Below are 16,747 nucleotides of genomic sequence, written 5' to 3' on the forward strand. Positions count from 1 at the left end.
CATATTTTTTTCGCTCCAGCGGCTCCATTGTACGAAAAGAACAAGCCGTGTTTTCTCTCAGGATTCTGGACTCTGAAGATGGAGGTGCAGTTCCGGGCAGGACCTCCTCTTCCAGGTTTCAGATCATTTGATGCATAATTAAAGGAGAGTATGTAGCATCCCAGCCGTGATGCTCCCCAACCCAAACACATTTAAAGCACTGGTGACAAAAACAAATTCACTACACCATAAAAAATTTGCATAAGTTGTTTTATTCTTAGTTATTCTCCTTTTTATACTTCTTATCTCAAGGGATTTTTTTTCTTTAGTTGAAGTCGACATCCTTTAAAGTCAAGCCTGAAGCCCTTGGCTGAATAGTTCTCTGAACTGAAAAGAAAGGGGAAGAGGAGGAGTGGAAAGGGATCTTCCTCCTCTAGCTCTTCCTCTGTCTCACCAACATTAACCCCAACTCAACCTTTATTTTCATTTGTTTGAACAAAGAGTGTACCTTACAGCATATTTACACATCATACTGACTGACAGTTGAACAATTTCCACTTAGATAATGCAAGGAAGATTGAATTTTGCAGGATTTCATCTTCTTCCAAAGTCCTAGTTTTCCTTTGATCCGCCTTTTTTTTTTACCCCCACTCCTGCTAACTTTCAGTTGCGCTTACGGTAATCAGCACTTAGCAACATCTGTGTCGTCATCATAACATTATCGCCGTCATAATCATATAGATATATCTCTTTTTCAATAGATTACTCTCTGACAACTGTACAATCGTACACAGTGTTTGACTTTTATATATATTTTGGGAATATATTACTTCAAACTTAGGAAAAGAGAAACATAACCCCAAAAGAAAATATATATTGGTATCCCAAAGTAACAAAATCATGCATGTTCTCCATAAAAACTGAAACCGAAAAAGAACTTAATGGATGACATCTGGTTTTATTTACAAACTAATCTTGGCACTGTTTTTGTCGTCTCTTGCTGGAAACTGGAATGCTCATAATAACTTTTTTTTTTAACTCTGCCGAGTGATACATACTCCTGGTATCATAAGTCAGTGACCTGCTACAAAAAGCAGACATGAGAGACACAATATTCGGTTCCAAATGCAAAAAGAGAAGAGAAACAAACAACATTGGATGGTTGAGCGCAGGAAAGAATGGATAAGGTGTGTAGAAAACATATTTTACTCCAACTCTAAACAATGGCAGTTTTTCATCAGGTCTACTGACTTTTCCCCCCCCAGAAACTAAAGCTGTCATTGATCTTCATCAGGTCAACTCCCTGGTTCCTGTAGTTTGATTGTTAATCCAGATTAAGACGGTTAGAATTTCTTTTTTTTTTTCTTTTTGTCAAAATTAAAGCATCTTACATTGACCCAGACAACAACAACAACAAAAAATAAACCATACATTTAAAAAAGCTGCCAGTACAAGTCTGATTAAAAGTACCAAGCTTGACTGGCAGGAAGGGGTAGATGTCTTCCAGTGTCGCCTTGTTTAAAAGACGGATCCAGAGATTGTGTGAGCAAACGAAAAGGATGCGTTTATGTTAGGGTGTCTCTGCATATATTCAGTGCAAACACATAGGGTAAAAAGCCCATCTTGACCATGGCCTCTCAGCTCTTTTGTTTCATCTGGAACTGTTAAATCTACAGTATCCTTCGTTCCTGACTGTCTTACTTCTTCATTTCCTCTCCAATTTTCTCTTGCACCTCTTCAAGCGATAAACCGCCAAGCAGAGTGACTTTGTTTTTTCAGCCTGTTGCAGATCTTATTTTTTTTTTTTCCTTTTTTTTCAGCCAACTGCTGTCAAGCTGCCTGCTTTATCCTGGCCCACCCTTCCCCACCACCATCCCAGAGTCAGGTCCTAGCACAACCCAATGTACTTGAGATTGTTCTGGATGATCACGTCCGTGACAGCGTCGAACACAAACTGGATGTTGCTGGTGTCAGTGGCACATGTGAAGTGCGAGTAGATCTCCTTGGTCTCCTTGTTGCGGTTGAGGTCCTCAAACTGCCGTTGCACATAGACAGCTGCCTCCTCGTAGGTGTTCTGACCTTTGTAATCAGGGAAGCACACTGTCAGAGGAATGCGTTTAATCTTCTCTGCCAGCAAGTCCTTCTTGTTAAGGAAGAGGATGAGCGACGTGTTGGTGAACCAGTTGTTGTTGCAAATGGAGTCAAACAGACGCAGGCTCTCCGCCATACGGCTCTGTGGGCACAAAAATAACATTTCTGAGCAACATACAGGAACAACATCATGAGGAAAATGTCTTCTCTGCATCATTGAATCTTATTTACTTGGTAAAAGTTGTGTTTTTAGCATTAAAATTGAAATATCAAAACCTGCTTCTTTTTTTTTTGTTCACCGTACATCCGTCCTGTGCTTCTGTTGTGTCAAAACATGTAATACTACAGAAAATCAACATCAGTTTTTGAACAATTAGATATTCCTTTTCCTACCATTTACAGTCTGAAAAACACATTCCAAACTACAAGACCATTGTTCTACTTTCAGAAAGATTTCTCTCACAAAACAAACAATTTCAAGGCGGTTTAACCCTAACGCCGTCAACATAGATTGTGCAACCCCTAACAAAAGAAAAATGAATTGCAATATACTGCAAAATATGTCATCTATATAAAGAAATATATTTAAATACATCAGCAACTCACTCATTTAGTTTGAAATATTTTGAAATATATGGATGAACAACATATTTCTTTTTATTAATTCATGTGTATTTAAGTTTCATTAGTGTGCAAAACCATTTTGCTTTACAAGTGCTTGTATGTTGGAATAATGTTTGTTTGTTTGTTTGGCAGGAACCCCAAATCAGATTTTGCAACCTACATTTCCTATTATAAAGAGATAGATTGACCACATATAGTTATGTGATGATGTACATAACTAAAACATTGTTGACTGTAATACTAAATAATTATTTACAGCACCAAAAAAAAGAAAACATTTCTTTGTAACGTATTTAACATCACATGATTCTGCCTGGGTATACTGTGCTTTATGTTAATATATATTATATGTTATATATTAATACATGTATAATGCCTCTTTCAATATGTGACCAATGTTATGTGATCTTGCGGGATATAATATAATAGATTACATAATATACCAGTCAATATATTGTAGGACATTTAATTGTTAATCACAATATATTGAATAGCATAATATCATATATATATATATATATATATATATATATATATATATATATATATATATATATATATATATATATATATATATATATATATATATATATATATATATATATATATATATGAAAATGGCAATAATTGCAGTGTTTTAATTTACAAAAAAAATATGACTTCCATGTAAGGAATATATTGTCAATTCATTGTTTTTAATATATTGAGAAATATAGTTTCATAAGAGACTTGATTTCACAATTGAAAGCAACATTTCAGATATTAGTTAGCAGTAAAATGCGAATGACAATGCAAAAATAGTCAAAGGGTGGAACTTCTTTGTAAGATTATGAGAAAAAATAAATAAATGAAATAACAGACAAGCATATCTAAGGTATATAGTGTTTTTGGCAGTAATCCACCATCCGCCTTTAAAAAAAAACTACAGGTGCAGCATTTGTGCCTTCAACCCACAGTCAAGCGTGGTTATGTGGCACTTATACTGAATTATCCTGAAAGAAGTGGCTATCCTGGATAAAACTACATTCTCCAGATCACTTTATCTTGGTTTTTATTGTTCAAAAAATAAAAGGAAATAAACATCAAAAACATAAGTGTGTTAGTTTGCTTTTATGTAAATGTAGATCTTTTTTAACTGGGACATAGTGGCTGGATGACTCAGTTGATAAAATGCAGGACTGGCACATGGGAAATCAGGGTTTAATTCCCAGGGGGCGAAATGAGCTTCATCCAGTGTGGGTACTTGGGCAAGACCTGTCATGCTGCTGAACTAGCATGTGGCAACATGGGGGTCAACCTTTGGGTCCCCCTGTGCCAGTCCCCAGCCCAGGTAAAATTCAGTGTTGTATCAGAGAGGGCATCCGGCCTAAAACTCTCTGCCAAACCATCTGAGCGGATCACTAAAAGCTGATTCTCTGTGGTGGACCCCTTATGGTAAACAACAAGACTATTTAACAGGGAAGTCAATCGGAAATTCTGCAACCTAAAATATGGAGGACAATGCAACTGATTTGATACATAAAAGTTGAAAATATGTCATATGATGTCTCCATGCTGACTTTGAGACATGGGTATACTTGGTCTTTTTGCAAAAGGCTTCTGCAGGTTTATTTGGCCAAACACTTGATATACACACTGTAGACCTTTTTTTCAATCCAATACTAGTTTATTAAATTGGTGGTATGACATTGCTTACTTTCATTATACTTTAATGAGCTAAAGATTTCAAGTAAAAAAGAATACTTAATTTTAATGAATGTCAGTTTGACCCCATTAACAAGAAATACATACACAGATTACTATAACAAAGCATTTAAATTTAAATGTTTTCCACATCTAAGAGGCAGAGTATTAGTCTATGCTGGTCTCTTTAGAATAGTGTGTTTTTGTGTGGGTGCTACATGAGTATCCTCGCAGTCCGTGCTCATGTGATGTTGAATGTATAAGAAAAAAACAAAGAAAAATAAAGTTGATCTGTTTGTGGCAGCTGGCTGGCATGTGGCGACTGGCCAGTAGCTTGTGACTGGGAGGCTGTCATATGGAGGGCTGCTGTTTAAAAGGTTACAGAAAAAAACCATGATGCTCAGAGCAAATCACAAGATCTGCAGTGCACAAAAAAATGATTAAATAAAATAAAACACCACTGGAAGGGACGGGAAGGGATGAGGATGCTGCATATTTTGGTAAGTGTAGTAATGAGGGTTGGATCCTGAATAAAAGGCTAGTTTTGAAAAAAAAAAGAAGGCTAAACCTGGCAAACCATCAAATTTAAGCCTATAAATGATCTAAATAAACAGTTTAAATAGAGTAATTTGAAAGCTGCTTTTTTGCCCTAAAACCTTTTTCTAAAGCAATTTTCTTTATCTATACATCCTTTTGTGTGTTTTTTTTTCCGCTCACATGATGTTAACCTCTCAGCCTTGAAAACATAGGCTCTCTTTTCTGTACAGTTTTGGCATGAGTCCCCAAAGGGTTAAGACCAGCCTCTAACCATTCCCTGCAGTGCAAGTCCTGTCAGGCTGTTTGACTCCATTTCTCCCCTTTCCCAACATATCAACACAGACGCGCAGCTGCTTTGAGAGCATGGCAGGAGACAGCCAGCTGAGCACTGGGACTCTGCGTGCTCTTCAACTGCCCACTTTAACACTTGTAGATTTTACGGCGATGAATGAATGGGGGGGGGGGGGGGGGGGGGGTCACCAGAAGCTCCCAGGAACCCCCTGGAGAAATATAGCATGCAGACCCCCCCTTTTTGTGTGCAGATGCACAGATAAACGCACACATAAGACCACCACCCTCTACCCATGCACACCTCTTCCTGTCAGAACACTCAAGGCGCAGGCTTTAATTAAGCTTTAGTATTAATGAGCAGGTTCATGACGGTGTCATTGCTTTGTTTCCATACATATAAGCAATTTAAGTATGCAGCCACATCTGCCACTGTTCGTTGAGGTTTAAGTAAGAGTCTTGCAGCTCTGCAAGAGGATGAATTGTGGTTTTTTTTTCATGCCAGCGTGACTTTCTTTTTTTTAAACATAACTGAGATTTACATTATTCAGGTTGCTCCCTCTGTTTTCTCTGCCTTTTGAATTACTAATGTTGCTGTGGTGGGCAACTGCACTGCAGGGTACAGAGCTAATAACAAATAAACATAGACACATTGCATTAATGCAGACTATTTCCGTATAGAAGGAATTTGAACCAAATAGGGTTTTTTAAGTGTTAAAGGAGAATAAATAGCTCATCTTTTTGCATTCTTGATAGTGCAGGGTTAGAATGCATGAGGCAAAATAATTTAAGATGGGTATCGAGTTGGCACCATGTGAATTACCCCAATACTGGTGTGTAAGAATAAGTAGTATGGAAAGAATAAGTAGTTCTTAATAGATTTTGAAGGAAGCATGTTTTCACCAAGTTATTTTATACTGCTTGAACATTGTGTTCCTTTTGTGCTTTTTTTGCTCACTGGTTTAAAATGTAAACCTTTAAAGAGTCAAGTTTTTTAGAAATAAAAATCTATTCTCATAAAAATTATAAAGTTTTGTAATTTTTGATAAAAACATTTCTTAAAACCGAAATAAGTACAGATCATGAATTTATCATAAATTTTAGATATCAGCATAAAAAAATAATGTTACCCAGCCCTAAATATGACATCAAACTAAATATCGGTTAATCTTTATATAAGCTCACATTCTTCCAAAAAAAGCAGGATTTTTATCATAGGTGCCTATTTTAAAGATTAATTAGTTTTCTTCCTTTTTGGTCTACTTTCTTCTGATCTTTTCTGTGTGAGCAGCAAAGTGGGGGGTGTCATAGTGAACTAAAGATGTTCTCTTTCTCCAAATTCAAAAAGGCGTGGTCTGATGTTGAAACTTACACCTGTACAAGACCTTACAAGACCTGTACAGGACCTTAAATAAATGTTCTAAAAAAAACATCAAAAATAAAAAAGCTATTAAAAGAAAAAGGATATCCAGATGATATTCTTTGCAGCTTCACAGCTTTTTTTTCACATTTTAGATTGAGCATTTCGACCTTTCTTGTTCCATTATCCCCATACACCATTATGCAATTCTGTCTCAGCACATGATATTATTGACTTTGATAATCCAACAGCCAGTTCAGAGGCTGTGGAGCTGAGAAAAATTTTGATTTTATGTCAGACTGCAGTGAGATGTGTCTGAATCACTCTGGATTTCAGAGAAAAGCTAATTTTGATGTTAGGCAAATGTGAACAGAAAATGTGGATTTTCTGTCAGGTGTCACATTGTATGTTGTGATTATTGTATGTTGAGGGGAAAACAGACCAACTGATGTAAAACAAAAATTGGAATGACTCACAGGTTTACATCCATATGATAAAACCAACAAATCAGATATGCAGTCGTTTCAGTCAGTGCTAAGGCTTACCAAACCAAGCTTAAATACCAGCAAACCCCACTGCACAGTCCTGCATCTTACAGAATTCTCTGTTCAGCATCAGCCGTTACATATAAACTATATAGGATTTACACAAACACACACATTGACGCATCCAGAGGCAGACAATGGCACAAGCGCTCACGTGCATTCTCCTCAACAACCCTCTTTTTTTCTTCCCTCATCCTCATCCTTCCCTCCCTAGTCACAGTTCACTGTCAACAGTGCAGGATTAGGAGCATTTGACTGGCCTGTTGCTTAGCAACAGTAACCACAGCAACCGATTAATTATGAAGACAGGGATGGGACAGGGAGAATGCATCAGGGAATGGGTTGATGGGTAAATGTACTGTAATTATTACTCTGTTATTTTTTTGTTTTGTTTTGTTTGTTTTTTTTTGTCTGGTGTGAGTTTGTGCATCAGAACTGAACCGGTGTCGCCCTGGCCATTTTAAGCTGGTGCACTCGTGCCTGAAGCTTTAAAGATGTATCACTGACATGATCACCAGAGACAACCAGTAGTTTCCGGAGGAATAGAAATGTTTGCCTTTTAAAGAAAAGCTGGTGTTGAAACAACAACTAAAACCTCTTCACGCTTCATCAACACTTTTCAGTCATCATCAACCTGAGCTGCACTTCCACACTCAAAATCCATCTAAATGTTTCCATTGGGTAAAAGTTTGGTCTTTTCAGACACATTAGCTTCCAAGAACTCACAGTTTACAGATTCACTGCACCTGAAACTTCAGTTAAGGTATGGATGAGTCAGAGCAGCACTTCTGCAGAAATCGATGAGTCACTTCTAATCTGGAATGTTGAAGATGAAAGTTGAGTCAGTTAAGGCTTTAGATAGTTTCACTCTAACAATTATTTCACTTGTCATGCTAAAATCATTATAAATGAATCATAGAATATAAAAGTGGTACTTTCTGTACTAACATATTCATACATTGAAGGTTTAATTGCTTTAATAAGTTACAGGTCAAGCTTTGCAATTTGTAATATAATTTATACATTTATATTGACAATCTTTAAATGCTGTTTTAATAGTATTTTTTTTATAATTTTTTTAATAATTAAGCTACTAGGATATTATTTGAAATTATTACATCTCACAACTATACATTTTTATGTTTTAATCTTTCCTACATTTCTCCTTTTTTTGGAAATTCTGGTTACAGTATAAATTGAGTAGTCTTTATTTATTATATTATTAATAATAATTATATATTTTCCGAATTTATTTGTTTATTTGGAAAAGACTGATTCATGTTTAAGATTACACCTGAAATGTTCACCAGGATGTGCTTGGAATCCAAGATAGAAGATAAAAATAAAAGTTGTAGAATCTTGAAAGTTTGTTTATGTCACAAATCTGTGACTTAAACAAGGCTTCTGCTGCATTTTAAAAAAGGTGAACCAGTCTTAATTTTAGTGCTTATGCAATGCGTACAAAGATTATGTAATGACGGTGCTTAGGTCTTGCCCAATAGTTGTTTGACAAAGTACTGCTATGCATTATAAGTCAAAAAAGAAAAGGATTATTATAAGAACATTTTTTGTTGTGGTGTTCTTATAATTTTATTTAAAACGTATAACTGTAACTATATGTAATAAAAAGTTACTGTATGTGATATGTTATACAAAATAGTTTAAAATATCTACATTTGTCATTAAGATTACCATTTACATTACCTTCTACTGTAAGTATTTTCCCCACCTAATTTTTATCATCCTAAAATCTACTGTGAAAACTTTTTTCTGTCACTTTTACATGTTAAAGGTTAGCTGAGAATAGTTAACAAAAAAAAAAAACTCTCCCTTAAAGTCAAGATGCAGTTTTTTTGTCTTTCAAAAATCAGCTGATTTAACCTTAACCCTCTTAATTTTTGAAAAAGGTCAACATAAACAGTGTCGTTTTCTCAGAAATAAGAGCAGCTGACTTAAAATGTTAGGCAGCTTGAAGACAGATTTTGTGCAGTAGATTTTTATCACACAGATGTCGTCTTTTACTCATGAGCTGCTCAGCCTTAGCTTGAACGCTGGTGAGATTTCACAAAGATTGCCTGACCTGCACCAGTCTGCAATATTCTAATCAGACACAAGATAAATGTTTTTGGACGAATGGAGGAAGAAGGAAGAGCACTAGAACGACATGCCAAACAAAAAAGAAAAATCTTTGTTTCGTGTCAATAACTGTCTGAAAAAATAACCATCACTAACAGAAAAACCTTAAAATGTAGAAATCTTAATAGAAATGTTATGATCACTGGAAAAAAGTAAGTTAAACATTTTAAAGACATTTGGGTGATGCTCCTGTCCATCTATAGATAGAGGCTTCAAGTTATCCACCCCATCCCTGCTATGTGGTGATTTAGGAGTTTGCATGAGCTCACATGGATGGTAGAAAAGAAAATATTGAAATGAATAAATAAAAAATACTGAGGGCCAGCTTAGACTTCAGACTCCACCCACCAATTTGCTACTCTTCATCAACAGTAGGAACAAATTTGCCTGCTGTGTGTTCTCAGATTTAGGGGATGAGTCGCTGATTAGTTTATTATGTACCGCTCACTTCAAATTAGAAATGTGTTATGGCACAGGGATAATGAAAGTTGTTAAATGACTTTGATCAGAATTCAGAGGATCTTTTTACCAGGGGTGATCATAAAAATCCAACGACTCTGAAATGCTCTTCTGCTTTCTTCTGCTCTTAGTAAACAGTTGTTGATGCACATCACATTCAGCTAAAGGTGCAAATGGGGGTAATTGGAAAAGGAATGTTTTCTGACGGTTTACTATTAAGAAATTGGGAAGAAAAAAAGAAAAAAAAACTTCTTTGGGCTTTAAATTACTTAAAGACCCACTCAGAGGAAATTTGTTTTTTATGTTTTTAACATGTTCTTGTGGCATTTTTCCCTTGATGGAAAAAATGTTACTTCTGATATTTCCTTTTTCAAATCATTGTGAATCAGGGGCAGATAAAAAAAATGCAGTTTGAAAGGAGCTTATTTGTGATGTAAAATAATCTGGGCAAGCCTCAAGCTCTCTATTTCAAGCGGTGGCTTGGGGAAGGGGGGGCAAGGTTGCTCTGTGCCAACTGTCCTTCACCCCACAGCTCAGAGGCTTCAAATGTAGTCCTTCCGCTCTGCAGAAACTATGTCCTAGAAAACTACAGGGATTTTTTTTTGGGGGGGGGGGGGGGGGGGGGGGTTGGCTAAGAACAGCATTATCACAATTAAAAGACCACTGAGAACACTTTGAAAATAGTTCAAAAGATGATCGAAGTGGATCTTTAAAACTGGAATAGTTAACTGAATCATTAAACAAAGAAATAGATGGAAATCCACCATTCAAGGGACCTTGAGAAGGGAAAGGAAGGAGGTATGGATCTATTTTTAAAAGAATGGGCAGCTTTTTGTCCTTATGAACTATTTTTTTCCTCCTGTTTTAGAAAAATAGATTTTTTTTTTGTTTCTATCCAGTGCCTGAACAATCTGATAATTCTCACAGGCACAGTCTTGCACTTTGAGTCTGTGAACTCAATTAACACCACACTGCATTTCTCCACCTAGTTTATTTTTAACCTATAAAACTAATTGATTTCATGTTCTAACCTGGCACAGTGCACACCCTTGCTTTAGGGCAGGCACCGCATGAATTATGAGGACAGTTCACTTGCAGTGATGACAAAGTTTCCTCTGTGCTCAAGCTATTTCTAGGGTTGACTGTAGGACTCTAAGGTGAATCTGGATACTGGAGCCTTATCAGCACAGAATTGTGATCATACCATCGAAGTGCAGCTGAATCCAGACCAAGAATTTTCTTGTTGATCTTTCATTATCACAGAAAAAGATAAACAAGCAATAACTATCCAACCATTCCTAAACATTTAGATAAAGGAAAAGATACACCGACCTGAAAGTTTTCGGGATTGCACAGTGCCTTTGTGACTTGTTTCCATAGACTTCAGGTTAAAACAAATTCTTACCATATAAGACTACATCCATCCACAGAACTATGAATGAAGACCTTACATTCAGATAAGGCCTTTAAACTGTTTGAAAACTCCAAACTGAACAAACTCAATAGATTGCACAGAAATTGCTGAAGATGTTCTTCGGGTAAAATTTTAATCTCTTTTCTTTAAGGTTTAACCAATTGAAATATTCGCTTTTTCCTCTATTTGGTAATATAAATAATTTACATTTTTGGCATAACCAAAGCTCGGATTAATGTTTTCCAGATATTTTGCTATGCACCTGTACATGTACTTATTATATAACACATAATTATGTTTTATTTATACCATCATTACCGTCATTGTACACTAAAGGAACGTGTGTTTCTTACACAAATGCTGAAATGGATCATTACTATCAAAGCTATAGATACAAAAACAACACTGTTGTAACAAATTCCAAATCAAATGACCTTCATAATAGATATTTTATACACCAAAGTCTTTGTAAATGTTGTTATTTTTCTAATTTCCTGAAGTGCTCCAATATGTGACTTTCTCAGTAACTCAAGTATTGAATTGAATTATGGGTAAAATGAAACTTTAAAACTAGATTCAGTTGCAATATTACTAACTGCTGAAAACCACATTACTGATGCTTTTGCAAACCTATTGACCTCAGAGTTGCATTTGAGAAAAAGATTGTAAAACCTTACTAACACATAGTTTGCACAGCAAACCTGTTTCAACACAACAGGCCAGACAGAATACAGCCAAAACATATGAAATAAAACACAGCAACCACACTAAACGTTTAATCACAGCTGGCATGAGCAGCCTTGTGTTGCAGTGTGCCACTCTTTATGACTGATAACACAGGTAAATACCAATGAAGTGCTGTTCTTTCAGTTCTGATATACTGTATAATTTACTACTCTTGTTTTCAGTCTTTTTACAAATAAAGCTCAAGTTTCAGGATATTTAGGATTTGTTTTGTTTTTTTAGTACGTATCATTTATTCCTTTGAATTCAGACTGCCATCATGTAAGAACTAACAGAAAAACACCAAGCCCTTACCTTAACTAAAATGCCAAAGACTTCACCAGAATAAGTTAGGTAAAAACCCAAAACATGTCATGAAATAAACTTCACATTCTTATAAAAGCAAAATACTTCTATATTTCTCAGTCCCGGCATCTTAATCAGAAATTCAGCTGTTAAAACATTCCTTTGTTCCCCTATGTCCCATATTGGAGCTTTTAATTTTCTTTTTGAGAGCAATTTTACCTAACAATAACAACTGCGTTTGGAGGCAAAATGAGGAACAAAAAAACCAAACAAACAGAAGAAGTAAGAGATGAAATCTTTTTGCTTTCCACTGCACAACAGCACGCTTCTTTGTGTTGTACAAGGGGATCTACAGAGAGGAAATGACACAGCAGAACAAGCCTGTCTTCTATGTGCTTCTGGGAACTATTAGTTCACTTGTACCTAATATGACTTACCGGGTTAATCTGAACTTCTGTTCAAAGTTTCTTCAAATTAGGAAAAACAACAAACCACATTCCAATTACGTGTAATTTGGTCAGCTATTTAAATTAAGTGCACTGATAAAATCTTACTAGACGGTAACTGAAATTTAACTAACTGCACATGATGGATAAATACATTTTAACTCCTTAATTTTAGGGTGCAACAAAATGCTGCTCTGTGTCCTGTTACTGGTTAGATGAATATCTGCTTTGAGTGAACCTTTAACTGTGTTCTTCTTTAAGCCTCAGTGACATGGACATTAGTATTTGTGTCACCATGAATGCTTTTTTTTTTTTTAAATGAAAGGAGACCCTTTTGAAATGGGATTTTTCTTACCGTCTGGTTGTCCTCATACAGTTTGAGGTCATAGCCACTTAGCTCAACACAGAAAATGATTGCAGTCACGCCCTCGAAACAATGAATCCACTTCTTTCTCTCTGAACGCTGTCCACCCACGTCCACCATTTTGAAGGTGAGCTCCTTGAAGGTGAATTTGTTCTCCACAATGCCTGTCGTCATGTCACGAGAGCGCAGGATGTCCTCTACGGTGGGGATATACTCAAGTGCAGAGATGCGGTCCAGGTCGTTCAGGTAGTAGGCGGTATTGTCCTCTAAGTGGTACTCATTGGAACGCTGAAAGCACTCCTGGACCCCTGCGTCCGCCCACAGACGTTTCATCACCCCCTGCAGCTCTGGGGTGATCTCCCCTTTGCTCTCGGCCGGCCCTGTGAGGGCGAAGAGCTGCACGGCATCGTAGGCGCGGTCAGGGTTGTGAAAGTCAATCTTAAGGGTGGTGAGGGCACGGATGATGCGGGTCAGAGAGTCGATGGCATTGTACAGGATGAGAGGCTTGTACTCCTTGCAGGCATCCAAGTTGAAGCCTCCACTATGGATGATTTTCATCTGCTTGACGATGGTGCTCTTGCCAGAGTTGCTGGTGCCCAGCAACAACAGCTTGATCTCCCGCCGCTGCCGCTGACTCTCTGAGCGCAGATGGCGGTCGATTCGCCGAGAGCGCCGTGCTGCTTCCTTCTCCTCCGAGCTCTGACGGCATCCCATGGTCCTCCACCACGTGGTGAGCACAAAGGAATTCGTACTGCTGCTGGATGGGAAAGCAAATAATAATGAAGCGGTGAGTGATGAAGCTGGAGAGGGACTGCACGTTTTCAGGAGGAGAGATCGACACTGGATAGCGGAGCCACCACACGGAGGAGTGACTCAGGAGAATTTCATTCTTTTTTTTCCCGGGCAGTCTGTGAGTTCTGTGTGGGCAGAACCCAGACTTGTGGGATGCCCACACAGTGCCTGGCACTGAGGTTGCACAGCCTTGTGAAACCAGTGGAGCTGAGGTTCATAGCAGGGGCTCCCCCTGAGGACAAAAACTGGTGGAAGATTGAGAAAAGTTCAGTTTGTGTCAACAAAGAAAGTGCTCGGGTTTGATGCATGCGAATAACAAATCCCATTCACTCTCCTCCCACATGGCTCTTGTGGTGCGTTGCCCTTGTTTGGCTCCTGCAACCATCCACCTCAGTTCGATATTTGGCCTGTTTTCCTTGATCCTCCTGATAAAATCGTTTCTGCTTCTTCTCTTGTGAGATATCTCCCCGGCAACTGAAGGCCTGCCAACACAAAAGAGAGAGGGGGGACTTAAAAAACAGATTTAAAACAGGCACAGGCAGTTTCAACATTTTTATCCTCATCAGTAACCTATAGGCCTAGAATAGTACCGTACTCTATGATAAGGAATATTATTTTGAAAGTTAAAGACAAGTTCCAGGTTTGTCTTACATCTTTGTGTGTTCAGCTTATGGGCAAGCATGTTGAATGTGAAAAGCTCATTTTAATGTTTCATCACTGTTAAGTTACAATGCAACCAGAAAGATGTGTACAAACATTTAAAGACCCACCCCAATGAAAAATGTGTTTTTGGTGTTTTTAACATGCTCTTGTGGCATTTTTCTCATGATGGAGAACATACCTAAAGAAAAATTAGGTTTAAAATTGCATTTCTTCATATTTATTTATTGAAATTTTTGTGAATCAGGTGCAGACAAAAAAATGCCATCAGAAAAAGCTTGTAGCAGCAATGTGGGTGCTACAATCGGCGGGCTACAAGCCCCCTGCTCTGCTTCATTTTGAAATATCCGCTTGGAGTCAAATAGATGCGTGCAAGTCTTTGTTTTCCTCGTCTGAGCTGGCATCTGGCTCAAAACTGTACTGGTGGATAGCGCAAACATTGTCATTATTGTTACACAGGTAGTGTTAAGTTGGGTGTTTGAAAGGATGTAAGCTAGAGGGCGTATTCTGTGTGAACAGTCCCACCCACAACTCAGAGGCGTATTTCTGATGAAGTACCACTGGGCAAAAACGATGTCCTGGGAAACGACACTGATTTTTTGATTTTGGCTAAAAATAGCATAATCAAAATTAAAAGACCACTGGGAATAGTTTGAAAATAGATCAAAGCGATGATTGGAGTAGGATTTTAAGCATTCAAATTCATACATCCCATTTACACATTTTTTAAATAGTCTTTTTAAAAATTGCATTATTTGTCCAGATAAAAGGCTGTTATTTTCATGGTAATGCATCCTAAATTGGCTTTCATATGTCCTGCAGCGACGAGAAACACCAGATACATGATGAGCATCTCCACACCAAGGAATTAAGCAGCCCCTCCCCCAACTATATTGCTGAAGGAAGAGTACTCATCCATAAAATGGCAATCGAGCATTATGGGAGCAAATGGGCAAACAAATGGGCTACTAAGTGTTCTTTGAAGTAGGGGTTCTGAATACAAAGATAACTGTTATTTTGTTTTAAATAGGAATGAGGGTGGCTTTTCTCTCTAAACCCACTGAAAACACTCTGATGTATTATGTTGGCCTTTTTGGAATGATATGGAAAAAAACTGTTGTAATCATTTTTTGGTAGGTTTGATGATTCTTTTTTGTTTTTTTGGGTGGCACCTTAAGACTACATCAGTTATAAATTGGTGCATCGTAAAGTCAAATATAGAGAAAATAATCAATAGGGATAAAATTTGCACAATTACACTTGTTTTTTTACTGCTCAATTTTGCAGATTTTAAAGAGAGTGGGTCAAAAAGGTATTCGTCAGTCACAGATTCTGCAACAGCTCCAAATTAAAACGATAAGAGAAACTTGCAATGTTCATCAAAGATACACTTTCACTGTGGGAGACAGACTGTAAGAAAAAATCCAGAAAATCACATCATAATTTTTAAAGAACTTATTTGTATAATGAACATTTTTAGCACCTAAAAGCATTGACCTATTTCTTCTTCTTTAAGATTTTTTTTATCCTCCATTTGTGTATTCATGAAACCTGTTTGAACTGGTTCTATGCATAAAAGACACATGTCAAACAGTGAGACTGCAACCTCTCCACCATGACCAACAAATGTCATGGCCCCAGGACACCAGGTGTCAACGATTGTTCACCTGAACCAGGCAAGGATGAACTAATCTACAATAAACAAGAATATTGGTGAGAAAATTCACCGTTGGAGCAATTATTAGAAAACAGAAGAAACACAAATTGACCTATGGCTCCATGCAAGAACACTATACCCACTGTGAAGTATGGGGGTGGAAACATTATGCTTTGGGACTACTTTTAAGAAGACAGGATGACTAATCTATATCAGGGAAAGGATAAAAGGGGCATGGTATGGTTAGATTTTGGGCAAAAACCTTCTTTATCCACCATGTATTGAGGCTGAAACATGGCTAGCCATGTTTCAAAAAGGGTTTTCTGTGCATGTTTCTTTTTTTACCTGAAATATGCAATATGGACAGGCGAATGATACAGTCCAAAAGGGTTTGAGTCCCTGAAAGGAAAAATGTCAGTTTACAAGCTAACAACTGTTGAGACTGTTAGACAAGCAAGAGCTCTGGCTTTGTGACAGCCATGTTTTACATTTCATTTTGAAGTGCTGTGCTTAGATTATATAATATTTTAAAACTTCATCCTTAAACATTGTAACTAATGACAAAACTGTTGAAATGTAACCGTCAAATCCTATGGTACCTGTTTTAAGGAGAGGTCGAGGTCTAGAAATGTTTTTTCCTGACTATGATAAAAACTATGATTAAAACATGGATTTCATTATAA

At 37.2% G+C, this 16,747-nt stretch overlaps 1 protein-coding gene across 1 annotated transcript in view; it reads right to left on the minus strand.

Moving 5' to 3' along the window:
• Positions 1 to 235: 235 nt before the first annotated feature.
• The window catches only part of gnaz (guanine nucleotide binding protein (G protein), alpha z polypeptide), a 32,091-nt gene continuing 15,579 nt past the window's right edge, over positions 236 to 16,747 (minus strand). The window contains exons 2-3 of the mRNA XM_023960697.2: positions 12,947 to 14,229; positions 236 to 2,212 (exon numbers count right to left, since the gene is read on the minus strand). Coding sequence (XP_023816465.1) covers positions 1,868 to 2,212; positions 12,947 to 13,669 — 1,068 coding nt within the window. The 5' untranslated portion in view covers positions 13,670 to 14,229 and the 3' untranslated portion in view covers positions 236 to 1,867. The remainder of the gene's footprint in view (positions 2,213 to 12,946; positions 14,230 to 16,747) is intronic.

The sequence above is a fragment of the Oryzias latipes genome, chromosome 12 (genome assembly GCF_053564925.1).
Source record: "Oryzias latipes strain Hd-rR chromosome 12, Olatipes_Hd-rR_3.1".
Taxonomy (NCBI): domain Eukaryota; kingdom Metazoa; phylum Chordata; class Actinopteri; order Beloniformes; family Adrianichthyidae; genus Oryzias; species Oryzias latipes.